Raw genomic sequence first — 25,169 nt, 5'->3', positions numbered from 1 at the left:
AGTACCTTGGTAGTGCATAGACATGTTCCCTCTTTGTGGTGTGAGTGCTGGGCCTCCATCAGCCACAGTTCACTCACTCATGAAATGACAAATAACAGTGATAGCTGCATAGGTTTGTCAAAGAATTCTAGAGCATTATGACACATTTTCCATTAAAAAATTAATCTAAATGACCTAGATTGCTTTGACAATTTATACCACATGATTTTGAGAGCTCTCTCTAATGGCAAAATCCTCAAAGATATTTAGGTGCCTCAATCCCATTGAAAGACACCTAAACATCTTTGAGGATCTGGGCCATGGACTAGTACATACAGCACAGGATCAGTGTGTTTCCTTCAACACACACACACAAACACACACACACACACAGCTTCTACCAGCATTAGCAGGAGTTGTGTGTGTCAGTTGTGGTGAACACAACCACTTCCTTTGGACTCTGAATTACTTTTGCATTGCATTTTGCACCTAACTGTAAGAAGGTCTCCATTTCTTTCTGCATCTAGGAGAAATAAAAAAGTGTCTGCCTGGAAACAGGCCATTTTGGTTTGCAAGCATTGCCTACTTGTCTCACTTCATCACAAAGCAGGATGAAGACCAGAACATAGAGGATGAGCTCCAGCATGGTGGGTTCTTTCTGGAAATCCATGAGCAGCACGTAGGCGAACAGCAGCAGGAAAACAATGTAGAAGATGACGTTCCAGGAGAAGACCACAAATGGGGAGGTGAAGAACGAGGCATAATACAACAAGAGCTTCTTGCTCCTCTCCACAGGCTTTTTCCTAGATAAATAAAGGATGATTTCAAACACACATCCCTCACGCCTTTAAAAAAATCTTCCTTGTGAAATTAAAATAGTGACCCTGCAAACGTGCCTGGTTTTTTAATCGAAAAAATCACTTTGAAGTGCTACCAAATAATTATAGTCTGAGCAGCATCAGTTAAATGTCCTGACTCACGGTACGTTGGCAGGGTGGCCTATCTTGTCCCTGAAGGACCAGATTAGTTCTGTCTCTGGCTCATTCAGCCACTCGACATCTTGTTAGCAATCCCAGCCAAATTAGCATTGATGTGATCACTTGTCAACCAGGAATTTTGCCGAGGCCATGCCTCTCCTTTCATATAGGCCACCAAACTGCGGCCAGATGGGAACAACTTGTGTTCACTCTTTTCAGATTTCAGAGTAACAGCTGTGTTAGTCTGTATTCGCAAAAAGAAAAGGAGTACTTGTGGCACCTTAGAGACTAACCAATTTATTTGAGCATGAGCTTTCGTGAGCTACAGCTCACTTCATCGATTGCATACTGTGGAAACTGCAGAAGACATTATATGCACAGAGACCATGAAACAATACCTCCTCCCACCCCGCTCTCCTGCTGGTAATAGCTTATCTAAAGTGTTCATCAAGTTGGGCCATTTCCAGCACAAATTCAGGTTTTCTCACCCTCCGCCCCCGCACATACAAACTCACTCTCCTGCTGGTAATAGCCCATCCAAAGTGACCACTCTCTTTAAAATGTGTATAATAATCAAGGTGGGCCATTTCCAGCACAAATCCAGGTTCTCTCACCCCCTCACCTCCCTCCAAAAACCACATACACAAACTCACTCTCCTGCTGGTAATAGCTCATCCAAAGCGACCACTCTCCCTACAATGTGCATGATAATCAAGGTGGGCCATTTCCAGCACAAATACAGGTTTTCTCACCTCCCCACCCCCATACACACACAAACTCACTTGATAATCAAGGTGGGCCATTTCCAGCACAAATCCAGGTTTTCTCACCCCCCCACTCCCATACACACACAAACTCACTCTCCTGCTGGTAATAGCTCATCCAAAGTGACCACTCTCCCTACAATGTGCATGATAATCAAGGTGGGCCATTTCCAGCATAAATCCAAGTTTAACCAGAACGTTGGGGGGGGGTGTAGAAAAAAAAAAGGGGGAAATAGGCTACCTTGCATAATGACTTAGCCGCTCCCAGTCTCTATTTAAGCCTAAATTAATAGTATCCAATTTGCAAATGAATTCCAATTCAGCAGTTTCTCGCTGGAGTCTGGATTTGAAGTTTTTTTGTTGTAAGATAGCGACCTTCATGTCTGTGATTGCGTGACCAGAGAGATTGAAGTGTTCTCCGACTGGTTTTTGAATGTAATAATTCTTGACGTCTGATTCGTGTCCATTTATTCTTTTACGTAGAGATTGTCCAGTTTGACCAATGTACATGGCAGAGGGGCATTGCTGGCACATGATGGCATATATCACATTGGTGGATGTGCAGGTGAACGAGCCTCTGATAGTGTGGCTGATGTTATTAGGCCCTTTGATGGTGTCCCCCGAATAGATATGTGGGCACAGTTGGCAACGGGCTTTGTTGCAAGGATAGGTTCCTGGGTTAGTGGTTCTGTTGTGTGGTATGTGGTTGTTGGTGAGTATTTGCTTCAGGTTGGGGGGCTGTCTGTAGGCAAGGACTGGCCTGTCTCCAAAAATTTGTGAGAGTGTTGGGTCATCCTTCAGGATAGGTTGTAGATCCTTAGGGAGAGTGGTCACTTTGGATGAGCTATTCCCAGCAGGAGAGTGAGTTTGTGTGTGTATGGGAGTGGGGGGGTGAGAAAACCTGGATTTGTGCTGGAAATGGCCCACCTTGATTATCAAGTGAGTTTGTGTGTGTATGGGGGTGGGGAGGTGAGAAAACCTGTATTTGTGCTGGAAATGGCCCACCTTGATTATCATGCACATTGTAGGGAGAGTGGTCGCTTTGGATGAGCTATTACCAGCAGGAGAGTGAGTTTGTGTGTGTGGTTTTTGGAGGGAGGTGAGGGGGTGAGAGAACCTGGATTTGTGCTGGAAATGGCCCACCTTGATTATCATACACATTTTAAAGAGAGTGGTCACTTTGGATGGGCTATTACCAGCAGGAGAGTGAGTTTGTGTGTGCGGGGGCGGAGGGTGAGAAAACCTGGATTTGTGCTGGAAATGGCCCAACTTGATGAACACTTTAGATAAGCTATTACCAGCAGGAGAGTGGGGTGGGAGGAGGTATTGTTTCATGGTCTCTGTGCATATAATGTCTTCTGCAGTTTCCACAGTATGCAATCGATGAAGTGAGCTGTAGCTCACGAAAGCTCATGCTCAAATAAATTGGTTCGTCTCTAAGGTGCCACAAGTACTCCTTTTCTTTTTACTTTTTTCAGACTTTGTCAGCCTTGCTATCATGCTCAGATTAACCTCCATAGCAGATGGAATCTATCAGAGTAAAGATGGATTTGCATCTAAGATACTGGAGTGGGACTCAAGAAACATGGGTCCAATTCCCAGTTCTGCCACAAAGTCCCTGCATCACTTTGGGCAATCATTTCATCTATCCTGTGCTGTGTTTTTTCATCTGTAAAACAGGAACGACACTTCCGGCTTAAAAAGGCTCTTTGGGATACATTCATTGTTTGGGGCATTGTCATACTACAATGAGGTGAGCCAGACATTAGCACCTAAATAGGTTATATAGACATGCTTCCCTTCTGTTTTTCTACCAATGAGAGCGTTGTTACCTGAAGGAGATGAAACCACAGCCAATTAAAGGGAAAAGGAACAGACACAATATAATCTTCCAGTTCTTAGTGTCCCTCGAGATCTCTCCATACCACTGTTTGGAAAGGAAATTCTATAGCAAAGAGGAGAAAGATTCATTCAGGTTTTACTGAAGCAGGGTAGAGAAAGCAGAACTGTAAAATATGTTTGATGTTTAATGCAGAAAGCCCAACGATGATTTCTACTGAAACATATTAAGTTGTTGGATTTCTGTAGCATTGGAGGCCTTGGGAGCTGCAGAAATATTGAGCTACTCAGGTCAACAGAAAGGAAAGGCTACTGCATAAGCCCACTGCTCCATCTTGTGCTATAGGCTAGCATCTCCAGGATGTTCCAAGAGCTTTCGAGGTAGGAGAAGCAGTTAGTTTCATTTAGCTGAGGGAGTCTTAGGTAAGGACACTACTCCACCAGATGCTATGCCCAAGAACACGAACAGAGGGAGGAGAGGCACCGTGAGTAAAAATCTCAGGCAGTCTCCATCAGTAGACCCTCTAGGAACCCCAGCTGTAAATTAAAATTTCCCTCTCCTAGCATAACACCTAGGGGTGAATCACCACTCCTCTCCCTGCATACTCTGCATCATTCAATGCTACTTTGCACATGCAGGTTTCAAACGCACCCCTCCACGTGGGCCAAGGGCATCAGAGAACCAGTTATACAGCATGTTCCTCTCAGCAGTGCAACCACCACTTTATCTGATCACGTTTGGGAGGAAGTAATTCACAATTGCAAAAGGACATCGTTCACGTTGCTGTGGGATCCTTCTCTGAAACTCCCGACTTCCAAACAAATGAGAGCCTCAGCCATTGTATTTCTTTAAGATGGGTTTTTTCAAACAATTCATCTATATAACCTTTAAAAAGGAAGTGAGCACAATATTTACATAGCAAGTGAGCAGCCTTTTCTTTTTCTTTTTTTGGGGGGCATGGAGGGGGAAGAATTACTGCTTTTTAGTTTGTGTTACCTGCACTCCCGGCTGTGCAATGAACTGCTGATCTTTAGCTTCCACAGCAAGTTCCAGGCAATTGCTCCCACCCCAGGCTTCACAGGAATAGGTCAGCAGCTGTTCAGCCAGCTCTTCATCACTGCTATAGCACTCAGAGAACAGCTCTAAAGGAGAGACAGTCCCACAAGGACAGAAGGGAAAAAAGAAAACCTGTGTCAGACACGCACCTCTTCACTCTACCCAGATCCCTGGCCCCATTTCACTCATGCTTGCAGAGATCAAGAGGCTGGAAATCTTGAGACTAAGGTTCATACAGCAACATTAACTCAGCCATTTTGCACATCCTGTATATTTTACAATATAATCGGTGACACGCTAAGCTATACATTTAATAGGAATAGGGGATACTATGTTTGTGCAACATGACTGAGCTAATGTAGCTGCAGGAGTCAACCCATTTTTTTTCTGACTGCCATATTTGCTCGTATAATCTTCAATTTGCATTAGTAAAGTTTTTGGCAATTAATGTACAATACAAGAGCTCCTTCCCCATTTTCACAACTGTAGATTAGAATAGTGGACTGTCCAAATTTAATATCTGCATGGAAAAGTGTATGGTGAAACTCAAACTGATTTGATGATTACATATGGATATCAAAACTAGGTTGTGATTCAGGTCTGAGAAGTGGTCCAGTAAAAATGGCACCTTCTTACTTAACACATCTGCTCTGTGTGCATTTCTAGCTACTGGTTGCAGTGATCGAAGTGAGTCTTTGTAGCATTTGACTCCCATTACCCCTGCAGAACCAACACAGCTAAAAGTGAGCAAGCTGACAAAGTTCCTTCCGTGCTGGCAAACCGAATGCAGACAGCAGAGCTGCAGCAGCAGTGTCACTGAAGGCATAGGTCTTACTTGCTGAAGCTTTACTTCTGGTGATGTGCAAGAAGTGAAGAACCCAATATGACTTGTGAATGCCAGGGGGATTTTGTAGAGATGGCAGTTAGAAAAATACCCACTTTTAACCAGCACATTGGACAGAGCGTTTGAGACTGTACGCAGACACCTCACAACTCCAATCTTCAAAAGGCCTATGAGAGCTCAGCAAGTCAATAGCAGTTTTGCCATTAATTTCAATAGGATCAGGACTGAGCCCCAAATTCTGCTGGCCTTATTTCCATGAATAACCCCATTATTTTCAACAGGGTTACCCAAATGAGGACGGTTGGCAGCATTCTGGCCTTAATATTTTTTATTTTTTTTTAAAATAAGGGCGAGGAGAACTATGGCAAGATTTTTTAATGGTATTTAGGTTCCCAAAGGTGCAAATAGGTGTCCTGTAGAATTTCGAAAAGCACTTAGGCACCTAGCACCCGTTGATTTCAAAAGGAGTGTTTGAAAATCGCAGTAGGCAACTAAATCCTTTTAAAAATCTGACCCTATAAAATTAGGCAATTTTTACAAACGCAGCACATGAAATAAAATGTTCTGACAACACCTATTAAGGATTTCAGAATAACTCGTGAGTTACAACCAACTCCTCAAGAGAAAAGTCAAATTCATTTGAGAATTGGGTATGCTCTTTCTGCACAAGCGTGTAGCTTTGATTTCCCTGCTTGTGTGCTGAAAAAAAGTTTCCCCATTTCACTTTATGGGTATGTCTACACTGCAAAAAAAAAAAAAAAGACCCATGGCATGGAGCCTCAGAGCCCAGTTCAACTGACTTGGGCTCACAGGGCTTGCTCTATGGGGCTAAAAGTAGCAGTGCAGATGTTCTCCCTTGGGCTCTGAGATTCACCCCCCTGGCTGGGTTTCAGAGCTTGAGTAGGAACTCTACACTGCTATTTTTAGCCCCATAGCATGAACCCGAGTCAGTTGACTCAGGCTCTGAGACTCATTGCGAGGAGGTTGTTTTGTTTTCTTGCAGTGTAGTGTATTGCAGTGTGCCCTCAGCGTCTATCGTTCCTTCACTGTCGAATGACCTTTTTTGGGAAGATGATACAGACAAATTACTGGGAAGCTGAAATGCAACTTCAAAATCACCAACCTCTAAGTGCAGAAAGGGACTTGTCCTTTTGTCTTTGCTTAATCTGTAGTGAATCACCATGAGCTGCCCTGTGCCATCTTTCCCTTTAGATCATGAATCAGTGCTCTGCATTGAGTGGCTTTTGAGTTATGGGTATTATACCGATTAATAAAAACAAAATATTAATCCCTGTGCTGCTAGCTACCACACACATTGATTTTGTTTTTCATATATCAATGCCACATTCATTTGGAAATTATTCCAGGAAGGTGTAATTAACAGCATCAGGACTCGTCCAGGTTTCAGATAAAGCCAGAAAATGAACTTTATTAATGACAGAAGAGGTAGCAGGCCATGAATTACCATGTTACCAGGAGGGCTGCCAATCATCCTAGCACCATGAGCTCTATACCACATGGACTGGATACCAGAGGATTTAGAAAGGCATAACAAGAGAGCAGAGCATAAAGGATAAGAATGTCTGGCTAAGAAGTTCAGCTTCAGATAACAGACTGTAGCCCAGCTGACTCATCCTTGCCACAACACTGCTTCTCCTCCTTGGAAGTTGTTTCATCCCTACGTTCTTGGCATGAATTGGACTGATGGGACTGAAGTTAAGGCATGGCACTGAGACTCAGAGCTGGGCTCAGCTCCCAGCCTTGACGTTCATCACACACTTCCTGTAGGTGTCCGGGCAAGATTTAAAGACACAGGCCTCATTAGCCACCACAGGCTTTTTTTTTTTTTTTTTTTTTGAGTGTTTTGCCTATCCAGGGCCAGGAGCTAGCAAAGAATTTTCTGTCTAACTGTGTTCTCTGCTCCAGTCCACAGATACCCCTTCTTCTCTCCTTCCCCTGGAGGCTCTTGCCAGCCCAGCCACAGGCTGTCCCTACAACATGACATCCCATAAAGCTTCAGTGAAAAATTTCGCAGCTGTGCAGCCATCATTACAAGCTGCTGATCACCATCTGAACACAGCTCATCTTTCCCAGTCTGTTAACACAGGCGCTTACCTGCTGCTCTCGTCTCGTATTCATTTGCCAGCTCCTCAGACTCCCCAGCAGCATTAATGTCATTCTTCACTTTTGCCAGGCTTTTTAGTAGTTTACTGGCCCCAAGTGCTGCCAAAGTGCAGCCCCTGGTCTGCAAAAAGACAGAGAATCAGGAAGTCACATGGAGTTCTTTGCAAAGCGTGGCCATCACCATTCTTCTCCACTGTTGGCTCAGAGCACTAACAGTTCTTCCATGCAATGAGAGGATGTGTTCCATTGCTTAATGACCCACAGGCTTCTTCCACCACCCCCTTTTACATGACTGCTTTGTCTTTCTTGCCTTGTTTGCTTGTTCTGGAAGTTCATTAAAGGCTGGTGAATAGTGCCATGTTGTCAGCAATAGAAAATGAAGATCCAGATCCACAAAACAAGCATAGTCCAACCACTCAATGTAACACCATCACACCAGGCTGTAACTGAACAATTCTAGGCACAAGGTGACTCATTTTGTCTCTGTGGTTAAAATCACCTTAAAACCCTCTCCAAGGTGTCCGGAATTTAGACACGAGTCAGACGTTTAGAATGCCCTCTACAGTCCTACACTGCAGCTCACTCACCTGGATACCTCCTGATCCCTGCTGAACTTGCCATGGCTTGGCATGGGCACGGGGACCTGTATTAGCAGATTTGGTGCTCAGCTTAAGACACACAAGCTAAAAGGATCAGGAGTGTCCACAAAATTTCAGGTGCCTCCATTTTTGAGTGTCCAGTTATTTAACCAAGAATTAAGGAACCCCTTAACTAGGTAAAATTTTAGCCTTTCAGTCTTTGGGAATGGATCACTTGATGATTAACTGTTCTGTTCATTCCCTCTGGGGCACCTGGAATTGGCCACTGTTGGAAGACAGGATATTGGGCTAGATGGACCTTTGATCTGACCCAGGATGGCTGTTCTTATATTCTTACATTCTTATGTATGTTCTTATGTCTTTCAGGGTATGCCTATGATGCAACAAAAGATGCATGGCCTCCACGCAGCTAACCTGTTTCAACTGACTTAGGTTCGCCAGACTTGGGCCCCAGGGCTAAAAATCGCAGCATAGACATTTGGACTCAGGCAGAAGCCCAAGCCCTGAAATCCCATGATGGGGGTGGATCTCAGAGCCCAGTTCCAGCCCAAGCCTCTACACTGCCACTTTAACCCTGCAAGCCTGAGTCTCTAAGACTCAATGCAGCAAGGTCTTCTATTGCAGTGTAGACGTACTCTCAGTCAAGTCTGCCAACAAAGAGGTTACGTAGTGCTAACAGGTATAGACAGAGGGTAAGTCTACACTGCAGTCACGGGACGAGGGGCCCGCAGCCCAGTCCACACAGGGAGTGACTTCAGTATGTGTATACGGACCCAAGCTACCTTTAATCTCGATAGCTCAGGCACCAGAGCAGTGAAGCTGTGGCAACACAGGCTAGTCGCTGGGCCAATTCTGCAGGCTGCCACGGGCCCCGTACAGCCCGCACCGCACAGCTTCACCACTTCCGATTAATGCTAGCTCAGGTAGGTCCACATGAGCCACAATTACAAACTACAGGAACAACGAGGAGTCCTTGTGGCACCTTAGAGACTAACAAATTTATTTGGGCATAAGCTTTTGTGGGCTAGAATCCACTTCATCAGATGCATGGAGTGGAAAATACAGAGCAGGTATAAATACATGAAAAGATGTGACCTACCAGACACTAGAGATTACCACTGTATTTTCCATAGGCTGCCGGTGTGCTATGAGGTCATCAAATCACTTTCAGTCACTGTCAATTATCAGCCAAGCTCTCAATCGGAGATAAGAGGCCTGAAGCCAATATACAGTTTTGGTTTCCTTAAAAAATATACCTCTCTCTTTTTCATTGGAAGTAGAAACTGTATCAAACCATATGCCTGGATCACATGATCTTCATACTGTGAAGATGTTCATAATCCAAACCTGAGTCCAGCTATGAATTTCACAGCTAGCACCTTTCAAAGGCTGAATCAACCCCTCCCTCAAACTTTAGGTGAAGAGAGTGTCTTGAAATCCATATATGGATCCAGATCCAGATCCAAATTTAGTAGCTCAGGCCCATTTAGTTAGAAGATAGAGAGAGGAAAAATTGTAAAACATTTTAAATCGGTAGCTTATCTATCATGCATTTGAGTTCCCAGGTGGTTACTCTGGGGAGGACAGAGGGCAAATGCTTGCAAAGGCTTAAAGTGCCAAAATAAATACAACAGTGCTGGGGGAGAGGGTGGTATACCCTACCTGTTCCCAAATGACTTTGGATAACTCCTTCTTGTTCTGAAGAACCGACCAGATAAAGAGAGCTTGCAAGGGATGCCTTGTAATAGAAGATTCATCCTGGCAGGAAGTAAAGGCACTATCTGTTCAATGACCTTGGCTTTATTTTTTAAATCAAGTATATGTTAGGTTACTAAACCTCTTAAACTTGGCTCCCTACTTTGTCCTCTCTGCACTGCTGCCCAGCAACGTTAAGGCTGCTTTAAGTTGTGCTGGAGAATGAACTGGCTCTCAGCTGCTCCCAAAATGGAAAACAATGGAAAGGCAGCAGAAAATCATCTTTGTTCCCATGCTGCTCATATGCAGAGCGTGGCTCAGTCAGCCTCGAGGATATACACATGGATTCATAGGTAAATGCCATTTTTACAAGGAGATGAATGATAGGTGGAAACACCTCCATTCTATACATTTTAGTTAAGCCCTTAGTGTTGAACCGGACCTCTTACCATAAACTTGAAAATATTCTGATAATAACACCTTCCATTATTTTATTTCATTTTAATATAGCATGCATCCATTTATGACACTCAAAACGTATAGCCCTCCAATAAAATTATTACTGGACATTAACTGCCATGCACCAAGTGTAACTCAGCAGAAAATGGGGAACAAAGAGTCGGTTGAAGATTTCAAAGCCAACTAGGGGATTTAAATAGACAACCCGTATTAATTTTAGTGGGAGTTGTGTGTCTGAATTCCCTAGCTCAGCATTGGGGTTTATACTTTCACAGAGCGTAAGGCCAGAAGGGACCATTAGATCACCTCTCTGTGATTAAGTTTCACCTCATTTCCCCTACATTTAACTCAATAACTCAGGTTTAAAGAAAGAAAATCAGTCCCCAGGAGACTAAGCATCTGGTGTGCCACAGGCAGAGAAGAGGAGGGACCAAGATACCACCAACGTCTCAGGCCCGCAGCAAAGACAGGCAATTGTTTAGGTGAGATATGTCCAGATGATCCCAGCAGGCAATCCACAGAGGAAAGCAAAAACACCCAAAGTCCCTGCCATTAATTCCTTGCAAAGTCCAAGTCTGGTGATCAATTTGACCCTTAGCATGTGGGCAAGACCCACCAGCCAAGCATCTGAGGGTATGTCTACACTGCAAAAAAAAAACCCTAACCCATGACAGTGAGTCTCAGAACCTGTGTCAACTGACTTGGGCTTGCAGTAGAGAGCTAAAAATAGCAGTGTAGACATTCCCGCTTGGGCTGGAGCCCGGACTCAGACCCGGTGATGAGAGTGTGAACGTGGGCATGAGCCTCACAAGCCCAAGTCAGTTGACCTACGCTCTGAGATTCGCTGCCACAGTGTGGTGAAGAGGGTTTGCAGTGTAGACATACCTTGAAAAAGAAAATTCTCTATACCACCCCACCTGGCGTTTGTATCCAGCTGCAGCCAATCCCTGTTTCTTTCAGAGTAAGGTGACCAAAACCCAGCTGGCCAAATGTGCATCAGGGAAAAAAATTCCTTCCTGATCCATGCAGGTGGCCGGCTAAAGCCCTGAAGCATGAGATTTGACTATAGTCATTGTCTTAATGCAGAGCAGCAGGGCAATGGAGAGGTTCTTGTTCTCTCCATGGCTCATGAAGGAAGATAATGTACAGGGAATCAGATTCACAAATTCTAATGCCAGAAGGGGACCATCCAGTCCAATTATCCTTCATGCACAGGCCTTAGAAATTTGGAAGTTCCAGTTCTGTAATTCAGATGTGGATTAAAGGCCTGATCCTACCCTATTGAAAGCAATGAAGAGTTTGGTGGTACATAGCAATAGAAGTAGGAGTAGGCAGACCCAAAAGTAGCATGGGACCCAAGGGGCTAGAAAGATGCTCTTGAAGTATTGAGTTAAGTTGTCTGGACAAGCTGGTCTCTTGTGAAATGTCATGTTTTCTAACTTTTTCTTCCCAGTAACATAAAAAACAATTTCCGTTTCCTTCACTGAGCCATTTTCAATTGAAAGTTCTATCATCCACAATGATATGGATTGGGGTTCTTTATAGGCCTTAATTAGAACATATTTTCAAACTGCTCTGAGATAATCACAATATGGAACCATGACCCTCACACAAAAGACTCACTTATTCTTCTAGCACTTGAGCAATGCAAAGATCCACGCCATAGATTAACATGTGAAATGCATCAGTAGGTTAAAGGCCATTGTACCCCGCACAATTTGTAGCACTTCTTAAACAACTGAAATGCAAATTCATTACTGCTATAATGGCAATAGGGAAGACAATTCTTTTCCTAATAAGGAACACATGGTTACTTACCACCAGCCATATTTCTGTCTCATCCTTGCCGTTCTTATCCTCTTTTTTAAAGCCTCTTCGGAAGTCCTCAACCATCTTCCACACAAATGTGAGGAGTGCATCATTGTAGGAGTTCTTAGCAATCTGCAGGTTCTTAAACACCAGGCTGCTAAAGTTGTTGGAAAAGAGCTCTGTAAGGACCTCCTTGCTGAGAAACTTCCTCAGGTTTAAGCCATTCTCCAGAAAGAGGCGAACAAATTTGGGCCGGTCCTTGATAAGAGCTATAAACATGACATCCTGAAGGTCTGCAGACTACGGAGAAAATGAGGTAAAGCCCAGGTTTATCATAAGGCCAGCTGTGGATGGCTGAGCAGAGTTCATTGTCCCCTACCCATCTGCTGTTGCTCACATGTTTTGTTACAGATAAATATTGGTCATATTTTGCCTTTGCTCTACATTTCCTTCAGAATCCAGCCATGGCTGTAGTTTGGGAAGTGAGTGAAATAAGCATACTTAGCTATTCCATGTAGAGGCTTCAGCAAGAATTTCCAGATTAAAATGTGTTAACATTGTAAAAACGAACACACGTTGCCACCCCCAGCAAGGTTCTACTTTAAGCATCACTCCCACCCCATAAACACTGGCAAGGCAGAGCAGAACAAGGCTTCTTATTCCACAGTCTTAACGATGTTTCAGATTAACAGTTGACTAACAACCACGTCTAAGCTCTGGATATTTTTCTTCTTTCTTATACATGCATTGAAGCCCATGAAAGCTGTGGGACTGACACACGCTGAATATAAAGCGTGGTATTTGGCCACAGAATAGGTTTTGACAACACTGCCAGCGGCAGAGCTACCCTCTGCACTCTGCCCCCAAAACGCCCAAATCTGACTCTAGAGGGCCCACTTCTAGAAAAGGTGGTTCACTCTCTGGATTCTTTCAAGCCTTGACCTCTGCCCACAGAGCAAAAAATAATATTAATCATCAGCTAACATAACCACCACCATTGTGGCTGACAAGGAACTGGAGTGTGACCATCAGTTTCCAAGCCATCGAGTAACCTACCGGAAGTAATGGTAAATTTCAAAGCCAGGTAAGCTGTGACTTTGCAGTGCCACCATAGCACTTGCTTTTCCATAGGTTAGTGTGTTTTAAGCCCATACCTTCTGCTCACATCAGAATGAGCTGGAATTGAATTGTTATTTACAAATATCAGAATAGCGGTGTCTACATAAATGGTGCATGTAAGAATTTCACTCCTGGTCTCCCCCAACCCCACTAGTTGTGCCAAGGTGCAATATTTGACTACCTCCCAGCGTCGGTCATTGGTGAAGATCTCATCGCTGGCCAGGTCCAATTGGTTCCACTCCAGCAGCAGCTTCAGCTGCCCATTCCAGTTATCTTTGTCCTGTTCATTGGTACTGAAAGCTGGAGGAGGAAGAGGCAGCTAAGTAAGGACTAGAAATTGGAGAGTGCCTTGGCTTATATTCTACCATCCCCATTCTCTCCCCATCCCAGCCACAAAAGAAGCCTCTATTGTCTTTTTGTAATGCTCACTTATAGCTTTAACAGGGCTTCAGAGGTTGTGCACATTTTAAAACACACGTACCTATGTGGGATGTATGGACTGAACTGTACTTAAAATAAACACAGATTGCATTACCTGAAGGCAGATTGTCTATGTAACTCCCCAGAGGGAGCCTGTGACCCTAAGAGCATCCCAATGCCAGAGGCTCACTAATATCAGGTAGTGAGTTTCAGAGGGCCTGACCAGTTCAGTGTGCCCCAATTCACTTATGTCAATCTGTATCTAATAAGTGTCATGTAAAATAGCGTTGGAAAACCAATGATACACACTGACCATTAATATTCTTGTGTTGTCTATGTAGGGTAAACTCTCAAAGGACTGAACAAATGTCAAGGAAATATGGGACTAAATGTGTTTGAACCAGAAAAGTCTGGTGAGTGGGCAAACTGGTTTTTTTTTTCCAGACAAAGGAAAGGATTGCACCTCTATCCAGGTGCAATCACAGACAACTGGTAATCACAGTCAAGTGGCCATTCACTGGCATATCAGCACATGCAGGACCAATCAATCTGCATTACAGAAAGCATCAGCAGGGAAGAAACCAGCACAGAACCTTCTCCATTGACTCCATGGCACCTTTCCTCACTGCGGGGGCACTGGACTTTGAGAAGGGCACATTTCAAAAGTTCAATTGACTATGGAAGAGAGGGGCAAAGAACCCCAAGTTATCTTACATCTAATACATAAAAGGAACCAAGCACCTTGCAGGAGATCCTGACTATGGGGGTGGTCAGATCATCTTGATGATAGGAAGCAAGGTAAGAATCTTACCTGGAAGCAAGGCTGTTGTTTCGTTAAGTCTTAGTCACTAGAAAATATTTTTCATTTTTAATCATTTCTGACTTTAGCGCTTATACTTGACCTCACTTAAAATTCCCCTTTTTTGATTAAATAAACTTGTTTTGTTGTTATTTTAAATCAACCCAGGACTATGTTTGACCTGAAGTGACAATTAGCTCCAGGTAAAGCAACAAGCTGCTGTGCTTTTGTCTCTTGAGAGCAGCAATGGACCTCAGTACTCCGAGTGTTTTAGGAGAGGGAACATTTCAGGGCAGATGGTTTTGGGGAAATTCGGGGCCAGGAGTGTATTGGGGGTCACAAAGTTGTAACCGAGGCTAGTGGAGACCTAGGGAGGGGCCGTTGTAGGCAGGCTGCTGGGATCAGTACTGAACCAGGGCTGCACTGCAGGCAGACACACGTTCAGGGAACTGCATGCTTGTCTGCTGGCTGTTGGTATCTGGGCTCTGAACAATAGCAGCAGGGCATTTAAGAGTTACAGGGCAGGCAGCGACACAACCTCTCACTGATCTGGACTGCATCCCAGAATGTGTCCCCTGCCTGCCCACATGTAATGGGGGAGTGCTGCCTCTCTGGCACAGTCCCTCACCCAGTAACCCAAGCAAATTCCTCCATGGGTGCTCCATGCAGAAAGAGCTGCCCAGAGTTTGGGAGGGGAAGTAGGAAGGGAGAAGGGGAGCAACCATACCTTGGGGCACCGACTCACCAGATGAGTTAATATCTCTGGTTCCCCTCTCTGGTTGCTACTAAGCAGTGAGTGACCACAGTCCGCTCAGTGGAGTCAAAACCTTTCCAGAGCGACCCTGATGGGACTGGTAGCAGGAAGCATGGGGGGAAACTCGATATGGGGCCCCATTCTCCATTCACAGGTGTAAAATCAATAGAGTTTAACTTATACACTAGTGGGACTGTGAGGAGAATCTGGCCCCGGCACATCTCACTGCAGTGATTAAATGGAATTTGCAAGTAAGAAGGATCAGGTAGCATTAGTGAGATGAACTATTAATTGGCCATCACCTCATTGCTGACTGTCAATCAAAGTTCTCTCTGACCCAGTGCTCTCAAGGCTTTTTATTGTGAGTTTTACACCACAAGCTGCTGAGTAATCCATCTACTACAGTATAATTGGAGAAACCCCTTTTGTATTGGTTTTCAGCCATTTCCTAATCTGTAGAAAATACTCCATATTATGTCAAAGTCAACATTTTAGAGGGTCTAATTGCTTAGTATTTGCTGTGGGCTTCCCTCTCCACACTGGAATTACCAGTCCTGAGTTACTCCAATACTTTGAGTTGCTTCAGTAAGAGTATGGAACCACATTCTCTTCTTCTACAGCCATACAACTGCCAGGAGAGGGTACCAATGTAGGATGGGGCAAGGGGATAGTCTCCTGTTCTCAGTGCTTGTTTCTCATGGCAGGGTGCACTTGCCATCTCCCCATGAATTTAACTCCCATTAACATCAATGGCAGTCCAAACTGGGACTTCCTTTAGGTGCCTTTGAAAATTCTACCCTCCACGGAGATGGTCCAGCAGATAAGAATCATGACAGGATGGGGAGACAGACTTGTCCAGGGAATTGAACCCAAATAGCCAGCTTCCTAGGCTAGTGCCCTAGCCATGGGGCCATCCTTGTACCTAAGAGCAAAATGAAATGAAAGCCAATGGGCGAGAGCTCAGTGCTCACCTTTATACAGAGCAAACGAAATGGCATTGCTCACGATTTCATCTCCAGCTTCTTCTATTTTAATAACAGTTAGCAGATGAGGGTTTTCCAGGATTTCTTTGATCTACAAAAAAAGAACAGTACAATGCTAAAGCTCTCTCAGTACTTTGTGGTTTATCTGCTCATGTCCCTTTGGGGAATGTCCCATCATACAGTATTATTCACAGAGCTGTTTATCATAAGTCCTCTCCCTAAACATAGTTAAAACAAACTATAAAATGAGAATTCCAGTGATTAAGTTCTAATAAACTCACAGTAGTACAAATTAAAAACAGTAAGATTAATGATCCTTTAACGTACGGCAATTTCTTGTCATTCCCTTCCGCCCCCGCCCCCAACACAGAAAATGATGACCAATTAGGCAATTCTCACTAAATTAAAAACTAACAAGGAATAAATCTCAGATACCGTGGTCGTGCCAATTCCCAAACATCTAGAAGTTTATATGTTAAGGAAAAGTTTATTCTGGCCACTTAGCCTAGTCTAAAAACAGAGCTTATGTTCTCATAGCAACACACTTTATGAAATTTCCTTCTTTCTGGCAAGTTAGAAATCTGAGAGACTGTAAGGAATTTGTGTTTACACTTTCAGCCTCTGAATGAACCAAGAGAAGCAGAGTCATGTGAAATAAAGTAGAAATGAACCAAAACCACAAAACGCGGATTCAGAACTTGACTGCAAATGTCTTCCAATTCAGTTTGGATTCCAGGCTTTGGTTCATCCAACTATAAATATACAGGGCCAGATGTGAAATAAAGATCCATATCTAGATTGAACTTTCAGGCAACCCCAATGTTCAGTTCTATTTGAGAGTTTTGAATCATGGATCATGCTTTTTAGATATATGAAGTAAGGTTCATGTTTGGTTTTAGGCCAACGGTGCAGTTTTGTTTCTGACCTGTGGGGTGGATACCACATCACTGTTAAAAGACTGTAATTTCACTCCAGCTATTAAGAATCCAGCAGCCTATCAGTTCTTTCACTTCTCAGCATAGCCATGAGCTGGGTTCAAGAATAAATACCTACCTCTGCCATCTCTGGGATGGTATTGCATAATTTGGTGCATTATAAAAGGTTTAAACCTTCCTTTAATAGCAACCAATATATGATGTTTTAAAGACGATACTGCACAAGACGGGCAGTTGGTTTGCTCCATCATCTTGTGATATGCATAAGCCATGCAGAACAACCACCTTGTGCTGCAGTCTAGATAGAGAGATTTATTCCCCCCATCATGGCATTCCCAGAAGGGCACAGAATTGCAAATGATACACAGTAGTCATTGCAAGAGTTCAATGGAGAAGTTTGGTTGCTTGACTCTGACACCTAGATTTATAAAGATTATGTTAAAGGACATTAATTAAAAAAAATAAAATAAAATCATGATGAAAATGAAGCTAAGAAGAAAAAAATAATCAAAAAGAGTACAGAAAGTAATGGCACATTTTCCATAAACTTAACATTAGGAATTTTAACAGATGTTCTAACGAGCAATCATTCCCCCAGAGATGATCACAGCCATAAAATAATTGACCAAATGAAAGATAAGGAGACCCTAGGATGAAGCACTGGGAAAAGAAATTGAGAAAGCCAATTACCACATGATAATGGGTCCTTGAGTGAGTGCTATTATGCACTGCATTTCTAAAAATAACTAAACATTAAGGTTTTCATCAACTCAGTTTTTCCTACCACTATTAAAGAGGGTAGAAACGCAGCTGAAACAGCTCAGCCTGCTGGTTAGGTGGCAAGGGAATCAAATTTTTATCCTGAGCATGCCAACATCTCCAAGCTGGCAGCGCTGCAGACACAGCACTTTCAGGCATCATGGCAGGAAGGCATAAGCCACGTAAACCACCCATAGTGATGTCTAGTGTCCTGAGGCCTCTCTCTCGTGTTAAAGTAGTAAGGGAAAAGCAAATCTGCTGGGAAAAGACAACGTTAATTTTTTATCTGCACCCAGTGTACAGTAGTAGTGAGCTTATACGTCACTGCAGGAGATGGGTGTCTGTGGTGTACTGCTGTGATGAAAGAGTGGCCAGTGTGCGTACAAACTTAGTATTGCTAGCTTCAGCCCAGTCTAGAAGGGGAAGGGGGAACTTGTCCATGGCATTGTTAAGCCTGAAAGGAGGGGGAAATAAGTGAAGAAACTTGAGCAATGTTATACATTTAACATAGTAAGCTTGTTGCCATAAGAAAACTATGGAAAAAGAACAGAATGATACTGTGTCAGCTCGGAGACATTCAGTAGTTATAATGCTTGTTTAGTGAATGGTTGTGTCAGTCAACCCAGACCCCAGCATTTTTCTTCTTTACAAAGCTTACATAGGAGCTGCCCTGCTCATCAGATCAAAGGTTCCAAGGCCAGAAGGGACCATTGTGGTCATCTAGTCTGACCTCCTGTATAATACAGGCCAGAGACCTGCCCCACAATCATTCCTAGAGCAGAACTTTCAGAAAAAAAATCTAATCCTGATTTAAAAGTGGTCAGTGATGGAGAATCCACCATGGCCCTTGGTAAGTTGTTCTGATGGTTAATTATTCTCATTGTTAAAAATGCACGCCTTATTTCCAGTCTGAATTTGTCCAGCTTCAAATTCCTTTCTCTGCTAGATTGGAGAACCCACTGTTAAATGTTTGTTCCCCATATAGGTACTTCTAGACTGTGACTGAGTCACCCCTTAACCTTCACTTTGTTAAACTAAACAGATTGAGCTCTTTGAGTCTATCACTATAAGGCTGTTTTCTCATCCTTTAATCATTCCCGTGTCTCTTCTCTGAATCTTCTTCAATTTAACAACATCCTTCTTGAATTGTGGGCACCAGAACTGGACACAGGATTCCAGGAACGGTCACACTAGTGCCAAATACAGAAGTAAAATAACCTCTCTGCTCCTACTCAAGATTCCCATCTTGATACATCCCAGGATCATAGCATCATATTGGGAGTACATGTTCAGCTGATTATCCACCCCTCTCCCAAATCTCACTGCTTCCCAGGATAGAGTCTCCTATCGTCTAAGGATGGCCTACATTCTTTGTTTCTAGATCTCTATATTTACATTTAGTTGTGTTAAAATAAGATTGCTTGCTTGTGCCCAGTTCACCAAGCAATCCAGGTCACTCTGAACCACTGACCTGTCCAGTTCATTTTCATTCCCCCAATTTGTGTCATCTGTAAACTTTATCAGTGATGATGTTATGTTTTCCACCATGTCGTTAATAAAAATTTTAAATAGCGCAGGGCCAAGAACCAATCCCTGTGGAACTGTACTGGAAACAAACCCGCTTGATGACGATTCCCTGTGTACAGTTACATTTTTAGACCTATCAGTTAGCCTATTAGTGGTTCCTCTAGTCCAGTATCCTACCAAGAAAAGCAGCTAGTAGCTGACACTTTAGATGAAGGTGTAAGGAATCATGTAGTAAGTAGTTATGGGATAACCTGCCCTTAGTTGAAGTTTCTTCCTCACATCCATTGATTAGAATTTGGCTTGAGCCCTGAAGCATGGGGGTTTACATCATTCTTTAAGCACCTTGGTATTTTACATTTTAATCCTCATTATAGTAACCCTTGGTGTTCTTGTTATCCAGGTAAACATCCCATCTTTTTAAAACCCCTGCTAAGCTCTTGGCCTCAAAGGTATCTTGTGGCAAGGAGTTGCACAGGCTAAATGTGCACAGTGAGAGAAAGTGTTTTCGTATTTGTTATAGGAAAGCTCTTTAAATGTTTAAAATACTTTAGTGCTTAACTGTAGCCCTTTCCCCACTGGTCCCCCTTGTGACAGGTTCGGTCACAGAGACTCCCCTCGAGACTGTCACTCGATGATCTGGAATACCACTGAGAACAACCCTCCTGCCAGTACAGGTGCCTCTCCACTCCTGTCTTGCTGAGTTAGACTCTCCAGTCAGCTCCAGCACAGACCAAGAGGTTGGGACATACCTCTCTGCAGTTCACTGAAACTGAGATTCACTCAGCCCAGGGGCTTCTCAGTTAACAGGGACTTTCCCAGCTCAGTGTTCAGCCTTTCTGGGAGTCTGAACTCCAAATAAATCCGTTTTACTGTGTATAAAGCTTATACAGGGTAAATTTGTAAATTGTTCGCCCTCTATATCACTGATAGAGAGATATGCACAGCTGTTTTCTCCCACAGGTATTAATCACTTACTCTGGGTTTATTAATAAACAAAAGTGATTTTATTAAGTATAAAAAGTAGGATTTAAGTGGTTTCAAGTAATAACAGCCAGAACAAAGTAAGTCACAAAGCAAAATAAAACAAAACACGCAAGTCTAAGCCTAATACATTACGAAACTGATTACAGGGAATATCTCACCCTCAAAGAGGTTCCAATAAGCTTCTTTCACATACTAGACTCCTTCCAGTATGGGCCCAATCCTTTCCCCTGGTAGAGTCCTTGTTAGTTCCAGCAGACATCTCAGCTGGTAAGCAGGGGTTTTCTCATGACTGGCAGCCCCCTTTGTCCTGCTCCACCCGCTTTTATGGCTTTGGCATAAGACGGGAATCTTTTGTCTCTCTGGGTCCCCACCCCTCCTTCTAAATGGAAAAGTACCAGATTTAAGATGGGTTTCATTACCTGGTGACATGGTCCCATGTCACTGTAGGACCCCTAGTCTCCATTCTTCCTGGGTTGGCCCATGTACACAGGAAGGCTGGCAGGTAAATAAACCGTGTACAACCAATTGTCCAAGTCAATGGGAGCCATCAAGACTCTAAACCACCACTAATGGCCCACACTTTGCATAATTACAATAGGACCTCAGAGTTATACTTCATATTTCTAGCTTCAGATACAAGAATGATACAAGCATACAGATAGGAGGAACATATTCAGTAGTTTATAACCTTTGTTATGATACCTTACAAGAGACCTTTTGCATGAAGCATATTCCAGTTACACCACATTCATAAGCCTGCTTCCATACAGCACGTGGAGTGCACCGTCACACCCCGCTCCTTTCTGTCTCATCAACACTATGGCAAAGCACCTACCCATCTGATCCAGCTTTCAGTCTCCTCTTCCGTGAGTCTCGAAACAGTGTGAGGCAGGTATCGGAGCAGCCTCTCCTTGACAGAGGAAGAGGCTAAAGTGCCTTCTGCCTCCACTAAGCTCGCTATTACATCAGCAATCTGGCCTGAGCCCTCCACTGCTATGCAGGGAATTTTACTCTTGATGGCAACATTGATAGCCTAGGAAAATACAGCAGAGAGGGAGAGAGATAACAGTCATTAATAAAGGTGCAGGCTATTTGGAGTCTACTGTTCAGTAACCAAGTGAACAATTTTTAGTATGGCTTGTGTGCAGGCACTGAAGAATTCCCCAGCTCCAGCCAATATTTTCACTATTACCAGCGAGGGACATTACAATGCCAGTTCTTTACAATGGCCTCGAATTCAGTGGTTCTCAAACTTTCACACAGCAAGCCTATGAGTGCGACCCCCCTTATAAATTAAAAACACTTTTTTATATATTTAACACCATTATAAATGCTGGATGCAAAGCAGAGTTTGGGGTGGAGGCTGACAGCTTGCAACTCCCCCGCCCCCCTGCATGTAATAAACTCGCAACCCCCTGAGGGGTCCCAACCCCCAGTTTGAGAACCCCTGCTCTAATTCAATAAGAGCAGAGGGCCATGGAGAGTTGCATGGGTGCTCAGGGACAAAAAGCATAGTGGGGCGAATGTCAGAGTAAATAAAGAAAGCAGGAAAAGAAGGAGGAAATTGCACAAAAGAGAAGGCATTTCCAAGATTGGACAACGCTGCCTCCTGAGAAATGACCTGAAAGTTCTCCTTGCCAGCTTTATGGGTATCACTCTTGTTCAAGAGAAGCACCAGTAGCGTAGCGGGCTCTGGTCTATTTGCTGAAGGTGTGGGAACCAGACCCTTACATCCACACAGGATTACTGTAAATATCAGGTTATATTATTAAGATTGTATTTTTATTAATTGCACACAATGCATCTAATAATTTTTGTTAAATATCACCGAAGATAAATATCACTATTTACTCAGTAAATATCACTATTTACTCAGATAGTTGCTCAATTGAGTTAGAAAAATTACCCTTTTATTTAACCAGACATTAGAATGAGGACACGTCAGCCCTATGTCGTAAAGAGCATATACAGGTCTATTAGTTAATACTCAGCAGGTGGCTTTAATTTAGTTTGCCATTAGCAACAGAAGTTTATCCAGTGGAACCCCATTCTTACTGAATGTTAATGAGACAGGAGAAATAAAGGCACGTGACCACAGAGCAGAGAGAACGTCCACTAATGATCTGAAAATACTTGGAGGAAAAGGCAGATTTATTGAACAAAAACTACTCTTGAGCAGTCAAACACAAGCACATAGTATGCCTTCCAATTGGACAATGGATATATGACATAAGCAGCTTGCTTTCCATGCCAGTTGGACCAAGGATCTTTTCCTGTGTGGGGCATAGCGAACGTTAAAATAAGGAAGGAGCCTGAAAGATTTCCACTTCTATTCTGCTTAAACTGAAGCCAACGATCAGAAAAGAAACACACAAGCCTTGTGTATGGCCCCCTCTCAGATTCTGCCAATTGCTGATATCAGTAAGACCTATCAAGCATGACTATTCAGTTGGGGTCTCTGTTAGCAGGAGAAGTTGACAGCTTGGAAACTACTGCTATACCTTCTTGGACTAAAACAAAGTTTTATCTGCTTCTGGAGATGATCACTCCAGTCATGAGCTGTAACAACTGAGATATGAACATCTGAACAATATTTAGAAAAGCTGGATGTGCACAAGTCCATGGGGCCGGACGAGTTGCATCCGAGAGTGCTGAAGGAATTGGCGGCTGTGATTGCAGAGCCATTGGCCATTATCTTTGAAAACTCGTGGCAAACCGGGAAAGTCCCGGATGACTGGAAAAAGGCTAATGTAGTGCCAATCTTTAAAAAAGGGAAGAAGGAGGATCCTGGGAACTACAGGCCAGTCAGCCTCACCTCAGTCCCTGGAAAAATCATGGAGCAGGTCCTCAAAGAATCAATCCTGAAGCACTTGCATGAGAGGAAAGTGATCAGGAACAGCCAGCATGGATTCACCAAGGGAAGGTCATGCCTGACTAATCTAATCGCCTTTTATGATGAGATTACTGGTTCTGTGGATGAAGGGAAAGCAGTGGATGTATTGTTTCTTGACTTTAGCAAAGCTTTTGACACGGTCTCCCACAGTATTCTTCTCAGCAAGTTAAGGAAGTATGGGTTGGATGAATGCACTATAAGGTGGGTAGAAAGCTGGCTAGATTGTCGGGCTCAACGGGTAGTGATCAATGGCTCCATGTCTAGTTGGCAGCCGGTATCAACTGGAGTGCCCCAAGGGTCGGTCCTGGGGCCGGTTTTGTTCAATATCTTCATAAATATCTGGAGGATGGTGTGGATTGCACTCTCAGCAAATTTGCGGATGATACTAAACTGGGAGGAGTGGTAGATACGCTGGAGGGGAGGGATAGGATACAGAAGGACCTAGACAAATTGGAGGATTGGGCCAAAAGAAATCTGATGAGGTTCAATAAGGATAAGTGCAGGGTCCTGCACTTAGGACGGAAGAACCCAATGCACAGCTACAGACTAGGGACCGAATGGTTAGGCAGCAGTTCTGCGGAAAAGGACCTAGGGGTGACAGTGGACGAGAAGCTGGATATGAGTCAGCAGTGTGCCCTTGTTGCCAAGAAGGCCAATGGCATTTGGGGATGTATAAGTAGGGGCATAGCGAGCAGATCGAGGGACGTGATCGTTCCCCTCTATTCGACATTGGTGAGGCCTCATCTGGAGTACTGTGTCCAGTTTTGGGCCCCACACTACAAGAAGGATGTGGATAAATTGGAGAGAGTCCAGCGAAGGGCAACAAAAATGATTAGGGGTCTGGAACAAATGAGTTATGAGGAGAGGCTGAGGGAGCTGGGATTGTTTAGCCTGCAGAAGAGAAGAATGAGGGGGGATTTGATAGCTGCTTTCAACTACCTGAAAGGGGGTTCCAAAGAGGATGTCTCTAGACTGTTCTCAATGGTAGCAGATGACAGAACGAGGAGTAATGGTCTCAAGTTGCAGTGGGGGAGGTTTAGATTGGATATTAGGAAAAACTTTTTCACTAAGAGGGTGGTGAAACACTGGAATGCGATACCTAGGGAGGTGGTAGAATCTCCTTCCTTAGAGGTTTTTAAGGTCAGGCTTGACAAAGCCCTGGCTGGGATGATTTAACTGGGAATTGGTCCTGCTTCGGGCAGGGGGTTGGACTAGATGACCTTCTGGGGTCCCTTCCAACCCTGATATTCTATGATTCTATGATTGATTCTATGATTCCAGTGTCACTGACAAGTAATTGGTCAGACTGTCACAGACCCTTGTCTGGATTATGAGCCAGTTATTCTTCAAAGTTATTAAACACTTCAAGAACCGTCCATCTGATTTTAAGTTTGAATGCCTTATGCACTAGTTACTTGGGTTTCGGATTAATGTTTACAGTATCATAGAATCATAGAATATCAGGGTTGGAAGGGACCTCAGGAGGTCATCTAGTCCAACCCCCTGCTCAAAGCAGGACCAATCCCCAACTAAATCATCCCAGCCAGGGCTTTGTCAAGCCTGACCTTAAAAATATCTAAGGAAGGAGATTCCACCACCTCCCTAGGTAACGCATTCCAGTGTTTCACCACCCTCCTAGTGAAAAAGTTTTTCCTAATATCCAAGGAAAAACTTAGGCTACTTATATTTTGTTAAGAATACTAAACCTTAAACTCAGTACAATGTAGAACTCATTCTGTTTGCTTGAGTAATGGTTCTATATGATGCATAAGGACATAAGTGATGGAGTCATGGCCAAAATTATTAACTTGGGTGCCTAAAACTTGGCACCTAAAACAACCTGAAGTTGA

At 43.6% G+C, this 25,169-nt stretch overlaps 1 protein-coding gene across 3 annotated transcripts in view; it reads right to left on the bottom strand.

The window, feature by feature from the left end:
• Positions 1-25,169, bottom strand: part of TRPM8 (transient receptor potential cation channel subfamily M member 8) — a 131,002-nt gene that overhangs the window by 38,237 nt on the left and 67,596 nt on the right. For 2 of the 3 annotated variants that reach the window (XM_048870005.2, XM_048870004.2), the window contains exons 9-17: positions 21,262-21,459; positions 16,210-16,312; positions 13,447-13,565; positions 12,156-12,446; positions 9,846-9,941; positions 7,576-7,705; positions 4,557-4,702; positions 3,553-3,665; positions 566-782 (exon numbers count right to left, since the gene is read on the bottom strand). In XM_048870005.2, the coding sequence (XP_048725962.1) occupies positions 566-782; positions 3,553-3,665; positions 4,557-4,702; positions 7,576-7,705; positions 9,846-9,941; positions 12,156-12,446; positions 13,447-13,565; positions 16,210-16,312; positions 21,262-21,459 (1,413 nt within the window). The remainder of the gene's footprint in view (positions 1-565; positions 783-3,552; positions 3,666-4,556; positions 4,703-7,575; positions 7,706-9,845; positions 9,942-12,155; positions 12,447-13,446; positions 13,566-16,209; positions 16,313-21,261; positions 21,460-25,169) is intronic. The other variant, XM_048870006.2, reaches the window with a different exon arrangement.

This window comes from Caretta caretta, chromosome 11 (genome assembly GCF_965140235.1).
Source record: "Caretta caretta isolate rCarCar2 chromosome 11, rCarCar1.hap1, whole genome shotgun sequence".
Classification (NCBI taxonomy): Eukaryota; Metazoa; Chordata; order Testudines; family Cheloniidae; genus Caretta; species Caretta caretta.
The sequence above is the reverse complement of the archived record's forward strand: the minus strand, read 5'-3'. Positions and strand labels throughout refer to the sequence as shown.